The sequence below is a fragment of the Salvelinus alpinus genome, chromosome 10, assembly GCF_045679555.1.
Source record: "Salvelinus alpinus chromosome 10, SLU_Salpinus.1, whole genome shotgun sequence".
NCBI classification, from domain to species: domain Eukaryota; kingdom Metazoa; phylum Chordata; class Actinopteri; order Salmoniformes; family Salmonidae; genus Salvelinus; species Salvelinus alpinus.
The window spans coordinates 57,475,765-57,483,301 of NC_092095.1; the positions used below are offsets into that span (position 1 = coordinate 57,475,765).

At 48.9% G+C, this 7,537-nt stretch overlaps 1 protein-coding gene across 1 annotated transcript in view; it reads right to left on the reverse strand.

The window, feature by feature from the left end:
• LOC139532373 (phospholipid phosphatase-related protein type 3-like) overlaps nt 1–7,308 on the reverse strand; it is an 8,339-nt gene extending 1,031 nt beyond the window's left edge. Inside the window, exons 1-11 of the mRNA XM_071329853.1 lie at nt 6,549–7,308; nt 5,840–5,946; nt 5,473–5,658; nt 5,245–5,371; nt 4,201–4,396; nt 3,872–3,929; nt 3,569–3,742; nt 3,107–3,319; nt 2,806–3,032; nt 2,256–2,715; nt 1–1,210 (exon numbers count right to left, since the gene is read on the reverse strand). The exon at nt 1–1,210 is cut by the window's left edge and continues 1,031 nt beyond it. Coding sequence (XP_071185954.1) covers nt 326–1,210; nt 2,256–2,715; nt 2,806–3,032; nt 3,107–3,319; nt 3,569–3,742; nt 3,872–3,929; nt 4,201–4,396; nt 5,245–5,371; nt 5,473–5,658; nt 5,840–5,923 — 2,610 coding nt within the window. The 5' untranslated portion in view covers nt 5,924–5,946; nt 6,549–7,308 and the 3' untranslated portion in view covers nt 1–325. The remainder of the gene's footprint in view (nt 1,211–2,255; nt 2,716–2,805; nt 3,033–3,106; nt 3,320–3,568; nt 3,743–3,871; nt 3,930–4,200; nt 4,397–5,244; nt 5,372–5,472; nt 5,659–5,839; nt 5,947–6,548) is intronic.
• Between the last annotated feature and the right edge of the window lie 229 nt (nt 7,309–7,537).

Below are 7,537 nucleotides of genomic sequence, written 5' to 3' on the forward strand. Positions count from 1 at the left end.
CTCCCCAAACGGTGTCACATTTAATAACTTCCCCTGACTGTTAGGTCTCCCCAAACGGTGTCACATTTAATAACTTCCCCTGACTGTTAGGGCTCCCCAAACTGTGTCACATTTAATAACTTCCCCTGACTGTTAGGGCTCCCCAAAATGTGTCACATTTAATTACGTCCCCTGACTGTATGGTTATGTAGTGGTACTACCGTCTATATTAACTGCTCTATGTCGTCTTATAACCTCTCGCTCTATAAGTTCCCCTATGTTCTCTTCTAACCTCGTAGTCTGATTTTACTATTGTTACTGTCTATTATAACACCTTTATGTCGCGTTATAATCTCCTCTCTGTCTGCATGGTCTTGTAATAGACTTCTTGATCAGCGCGGCTGTGGGCTGAGACAGTAGGCCGACGGGGGAGGGTCATAGAGCGGGGGAGGGGGGGGGAGTAACTGTCCAACAGCAGATCTGGATGAGGAGGTGGAGGGAGGGGGGAGTAGAAGGGGGGAGGAGGGGGAGGGAGGGGTGAGTAGAAGGGTGGAGAAGGGGGAGGAAGGGGGGAGGAGATGGGCTGAGGAGGGGGAGGCAGCGGGGAGGAAGAGAAGGGAGGGAGTGGAGAGGAGATGGGCTGAGGAGGGGGAGGCAGGGGGGAGGAAGAGAAGGGAGGGAGTGGAGAGGAGATGGGCTGAGGAGGGGGAGGCAGGGGGGAGGAAGAGAAGGGAGGGAGTGGAGAGGAGATGGGCTGAGGAGGGGGAGGCAGGGGGGAGGGATCTGTCTGGCTGGGAGAGGAGGAGCAGATAGAGTCTGATTTCACAGGAAGTGTTCGGTATTCCCGATATTCCAGTGCGGTGACTTTCTCCTGGCGCTGCAGCGCCCCCCTCTGGCCCTGCTCACCGACGCTCCCCAGGCTCCCGCTGGTGGTGTTCCTCCGCTCCCAGGGGGACCCGTTACCGGCAGCTGTTACTCTGGCACCCGGAGTCCCGTTACTCCTGGTACTGGCACTGCTAGACACCCTGACCACAGGGTGATGAGGGGCGTGAGCGTCTATGGTGACAATACTCCCGGTAACACTCCCGGTGTGGCTGTCATGGTCAGAGGGGACCCGGTAGTACGGAGACTCAGAGCTTCCTGTTGAAGATCCTCCTCCACAGGAAGAGGCGGAGTCAGAGCCCTTGGCAGAGGAGCTGATTGGTCCATGCTGCTTGGACATGGCAATGACCTATAGGATGAACAGAGGAGACAGTTAGCTAGTTAGAATGTAAATCAACAGTTCATTTAACTAGTTACTTCAGCTAGTTAGAATGTAAATCAACAGTTCATTTAACTAGTTACTTCAGCTAGTTAGAATGTAAATCAACTGTTCATTTAGCTCGTTACTTCAGCTAGTTAGAATGTAAATCAACAGTTAATTTAGCTAGTTACTTCAGCTAGTTAGAATGTAAATCAACAGTTCATTTAGCTAGTTACTTCAGCTAGTTAGAATGTAAATCAACAGTTCATTTAACTAGTTACTTCAGCTAGTTAGAATGTAAATCAACAGTTCATTTAACTAGTTACTTCAGCTAGTTAGAATGTAAATCAACAGTTCATTTAGCTAGTTACTTCAGCTAGTTAGAATGTAAATCAACAGTTCATTTAGCTAGTTACTTCAGCTAGTTAGAATGTAAATTAACAGTTCATTTAGCTAGTTACTTCAGCTAGTTAGAATGTAAATCAACAGTTCATTTAGCTAGTTACTTCAGCTAGTTAGAATGTAAATCAACAGTTCATTTAGCTAGTTACTTCAGCTAGTTAGAATGTAAATCAACAGTTCATTTAACTAGTTACTTCAGCTAGTTAGAATGTAAATCAACAGTTCATTTAGCTAGTTAGAACGTAAATCAACAGTTCATTTAGCTAGTTAGAACGTAAATCAACAGTTCATTTAACTAGTTACTTCAGCTAGTTAGAATGTAAATCAACAGTTCATTTAACTAGTTACTTCAGCTAGTTAGAATGTAAATCAACAGTTCATTTAGCTAGTTAGAATGTAAATCAACAGTTCATTTAGCTAGTTAGAACGTAAATCAACAGTTCATTTAGCTAGTTAGAACGTAAATCAACAGTTCATTTAGCTAGTTAGAACGTAAATCAACAGTTCATTTAACTAGTTACTTCAGCTAGTTAGAATGTAAATCAACAGTTCATTTAGCTAGTTACTTCAGCTAGTTAGAATGTAAATCAACAGTTCATTTTAACTAACTCAGATTTGATATTTATCTCACCTGCGCCACTCGCGGCTGATTGGGCGGCTGGGTGGGCACACGCGGAGTCGTCACAGGGATAGGCCCCTCCCTGGCTCGTTCCCCTCCCTGGTTAAGTGACATCAACTTGGCACGCGTCACCGCGCTCTTAGGGGAGACGGGGGGAGGTAGAGAGGAGACAGAAGGAGGCAAAGGGGAGACCGTAGGAGGTAGAGGGGAGACAGAAGGGGGGTGTCTAATCCCCTCCTTAGGGACATGCACCAGTGGGGCTGGCGCTGGGGTAGCCGTGGCAACGGCTCTAATGGCCGACTGTACCGTCGGATAGAGGGAGGGAGGATTCATCACCCCTGTCTCCCCTGCCTCACCCCCTCCTCCTGCACCTCCCTCTCCTCCGCCAGATGTGTCCGTCTCTCCCTCCTCCTCGCTCCGTCTCTCCGTAGAGCGCTGCTGTCTCCACTCCTGCACCAGCGGCGGTCGCAGCCTGACAGATCACACGTGATATGTTTGACTTGACGATTAATACCAGGGTTGTATGACACACACCTACAACACACACTAGTCACAAACGTACCTTGGTTGTGACCTGCGGGGGTCGAAGGACAGGTGGAAGGTCATGTGACGCTGGTTGGAGGGGTCGTCTCCGGGGGGCGAGATGCTGCTGCTGCCGTTGGCGACGCGGGGTAAGGTATTGCTGAATGTTACCATGGTTTCCTTTCCCATGGGGCCGCGGGGTGCCAGGAGCTCCACATCAGCACTGGCCCTCTTCAGAGATGCTACGCTGGCCTTCTCCCTACGAACCTACAGAAGAACACAGCGTGGCTAACTACTAATACTAACCACTAATACACAACCTCTCTCCCTTCATCTCTTACCTTGCAGCGTCCAGTCCCCAGTTCCTCCCTGCTGTCTGATGTTCTGGGGGTCTTGCTGCGGTACAGAGAGCTGTGCTGAGAAACATGACCTCTCTGGGCTCTTCCCCTCACCACCACCTCCCTCTGCTGCTGGGGGGGGGAGGCAGCCCTCCGGACAGGCTGGGGGAGGCAGTCCTCCTCGGATGACCTGAAGTTACCTACTGCATACAGAGACTAGAGGGAGGGTAGGGAGGGGAAGGAGAGGTGGAGATAGCGATAGAAAGAGGGATAGAAGCGTGAAATCTGTTGAGACAGGTCTTCTAAGAAATAACTGTGAAATTCTCCCCCCGAGAACTCTTAAAAGATTATTAATTCCCATCTCTCTCTCTGTCAGACACACACAAAGTCACCCCCCCAGACACACACAAAGTCGCGCACACACACAAACACAAAGTCACACCCCCCCCACACACACACACTCACCAGGTAGACTCCTATGCCAGCTCCTATGGCGTAGCCAACATAGACGTCTCTGGGATGGCAGCGGTGTTGTGTGATCTGAGTCAGTCCGGCTATGCCTGCAGCCAGACAGTATCCAAACACCAGCACCGGCTTCACCAGCTTAGTACTGCTGCTAATCACACTGTTCAAATACATCTACACACACACACACAAAGTTAGAACTATTGCAGATGGCATTGTTTCCAATTTTAACTTCAAATGCATCTTCATAAAGTCAGACAGACAGGCAGGCAGACAGACAAGTTAGTAGCTGTCAGTGCTTACAGAGATGTAGACAGCAGCAAAGCCAGAAAGCGTTGCATGCTGGGACGGAAATGTTTTCCTGAAGAGAAGGAGAGAGAGAGAGTAAGAATCAGGGAGCGAGAGGGAGATGCAGAGAGAGAGAAAGAGAGGTGGAGGTTTTATTGAAGCTGGAGAACACAAAGTGTGTGTGTGTGTGTGTGTGTGTGTGTGTGTGTGTGTGTGTGTGTGTGTGTGTGTGTGTGTGTGTGTGTGTGTGTGTGTGTGTGTGTGTGTGTGTGTGTGTGTGTGTGTGTGTGTGTGTGTGTGTGTGTGTGTGTGTGTGTGTGTGTGTGTGTGTGTGTGTGTGTTACCTGGCTGACAGGATGGCATACAGATCTTTCCCAGAGCAGATGTCCTGTGTGATGTAATTGTTCTGGTCACATGATATCCCAGGCAGCGTGTAATTGGGCTGACAGACAGTCAGGAAGAAAGGGGTGGGATAACCAGTAGCCAACTGGATGATGTCTGTCATTAGGGCTGTTGCCAGGAGACCAAACACATGAACACCTGGGGGAGAAGGAGGAGGAGAGAGAGGAGGGAGAAGGGATGGAGGAGAGGGGAAGAAGGGATGGAGGAGAAGGGGGAGACAGGGAGAAGGGATGGAGGCGGAGAGAGGGGGAGACAGGGAGAAGGGATGGAGGAGAGAGGGAGACAGGGAGAAGGGATGGAGGAGGAGAGAGGGGGAGGGAGGAGCAGGCTCCAGGTAAGAGGTATCTGAAACATCTGAAGACGCCTCGTCTGTCTACATCTCTCTCCCCTGTTCTCAACTTCTTGCTTTAACCGGAACAGGCCTGAAGTAGATTCTCTCCCTAGACTATCATTACTCTCTGAAGTAGATTCTCTCCCTAGGCTATCATTACTCCCTGAAGTAGATTCTCTCCCTAGGCTATCATTACTCTCTGAAGTAGATTCTCTCCCTAGGCTATCATTACTCTCTGAAGTAGATTCTCTCCCTAGGCTATCATTACTCCCTGAAGTAGATTCTCTCCCTAGGCTATCATTACTCTCTGAAGTAGATTCTCTCCCTAGGCTATCATTACTCTCTGAAGTAGATTCTCTCCCTAGGCTATCATTACTCCCTGAAGTAGATTCTCTCCCTAGACTATCATTACTCCCTGAAGTAGATTCTCTCCCTAGACTATCATTACTCTCTGAAGTAGATTCTCTCCCTAGACTATCATTACGCCCTGAAGTAGATTCTCTCCCTAGACTATCATTACTCTCTGAAGTAGATTCTCTCCCTAGACTATCATTACTCTCTGAAGTAGATTCTCTCCCTAGACTATCACTACTCCCTGAAGTGTGCACCTGTTCACTCCCCCTTGAGGATTCAAGCGTAAATAACAGGTACGTACCAACAAAGCGAACAGTCCTCCGTAGGAAGGAGTTGAAGTTACACCCTCCAGCGATGATGGATCCATCAGCTTTACTCTGTTTGACTCTGGACTGGTAACAATACACCAGCCCTTCACCCAGCATGATCTATTCACACACACACACACACACAATTAGTCATGCACCCTGATAGGCTGTTCATTGATCAGAATCTATTGAGTCTAGGTTCTGACGGTGTGTGTACTGACCGAGGCAGCCGGTCCTGCGAAGGCCAGGCTCAGTAACATCAGCAGAGGGAACAGTTCGTCTCCTGTCTCCAGGTAGGGCAACGACAGGTCACGGTCATAGCAATGGAACCCAGGGGTCGCCGGGGACAACAGGTCTGTCAACTCCATGAAGTAGAGAGAGACTAGGGAGGAGAGGACGATGGGGAGCTAGACAGAAAGAGAGAGAGAGAGACACAGAGAGCAAGAGAGAGAGGGAGGGAGCGAGCAAGGGAGAGAGAGAGAGAAAGGGAGAGAGGTAAGAGGGAGATATTGTCTTACTAACAGCCATAGTGAGTGGTATACATTAAATGCAGTTATATTGGACACACACGTATGCACGTACACACACCTCTATGAAGTAGAAGCATGGTAGAAGTGTCATGCTGTCTTTGGGAGGTTTCTTTTTGGTCTTGGCTTTTGGTGACGACATCATCCTGGTGTTGGTCCAATCAGAGTCTAGGAACAGACAGAAGGGGAGGGGTTAGTCATCACACTGGTGACGTTCCAGGTGGCATACATTACCGAGGCGTTGTTGCACAGTATCAGCTTGTTAAGTCATATTCTGAGACTACTTCCACATGGGCAAACATCTGCTTGGTCTCGGACTGGTCCTTTGAAGCAACCCGAAGCTAATAGTAAATAGCTGAATGCACATCTGTTGTGTAGGTCCCTCAACTCCAAATGAACGGAACATCAGAACACACACACAAGCCTCAATGGTGTGCTATCTCTGTTTCCCACATCTCTTTGTTCTCTCTAACTCGCTCTCTAAATTCAGGACAATGGAGTGGACACAGGACAGTGCCATAGTTACAGTAACTCAGAGAGAAAGAAGCAGGGAGTTGAGACACACAGCTCCCTCCTTTTGCCCGGAGTTATTCTACTGTAACTATGGCGCTGTCCACCGCATGGTCCTGAACTCAGAGAGAGAAAAAACCTGTCCTGATTTATAAACATTGATTTTCTCAGACACTAGTGTCAGACTCACCCCGCCTTGCCTCTCCTCCACACACACACACACACACACACACACACACACACACAGAGTGCTGAATTACCTCTGTCCCGCGGGTTGTGTGTGTTAGCAGAGGCCCGTCTTGCCCTCCCCCCTCGCCGAGGTCTAGCGTGCTGCTCCAGTTTTCCGTTCAAACGTTAATCCATCTTCACGTGCTGCCAATTGATTTACGCCCCCAAAACACACATACACACACATCAGGTTGTTTAGGTTGGTTAGATTCTCCACGGATAGAGAGGACGAGAGAATGATAAAGGGAGAATGATAGATGGGTAAGACGAAAGGGAAAAGTCCTATATTCGATATTTCTCCGTTATTTTCCCTTCTGATCGCGCGTGTGTGAATAAACTCCGACGTTTCACGTGCCTTTTACCGGTTCACCCCAGTCCCAGTCAGCCACGCTATGTTCGAACAGCCCACACAAACTCAACAGCGCTCAGAAACGAACCGATATCTCACTTGAAGAACCGCTGCTCACAGAGAGCCTCGCGCACACAAAGGCATGGGGGGCGCGAGAGGGCGGGGGGAGACGAGGGGAGGAGACCGACTGCTCCTTCACACATACACAAACGCCCCTCCTCTCACCGCTCCAAATTCCTAATGGTAGGCTACCACCACCATAAAGCTGGGCAAAACAAAGCGATGGATTTTGGTGTGTGTTTGGGTATGCGCGTGCATGAGTGAACGCATGTGTGTCTGTTTGATTCTGAGTGTGTCTTCGAATATATTCCCCTTTTAGAACATTCTATTTTAAATGTAAAGGCTATTCATTTTAGGCCAAAAGATTCTGACCCCCCCATCCCTCTTCCTCTTTTCGTATTTTGTTAGTTTTATTGTGGGTAGACCTAGCCCAGTAGGGTGGGGTTGGGTTGGGTTCTGACCACGTGCCTGTGACTGCTGCTGCGGTGTGTATTTGCGTCTCTTCATTCAACAAACGTGCGCGCGCGCTCGCTCACACATATTCTGCCTCTGACCTGTCTGATTTACCATGACATTTACACATTCAAACCTTTCTCCCACGGTTATAAATAC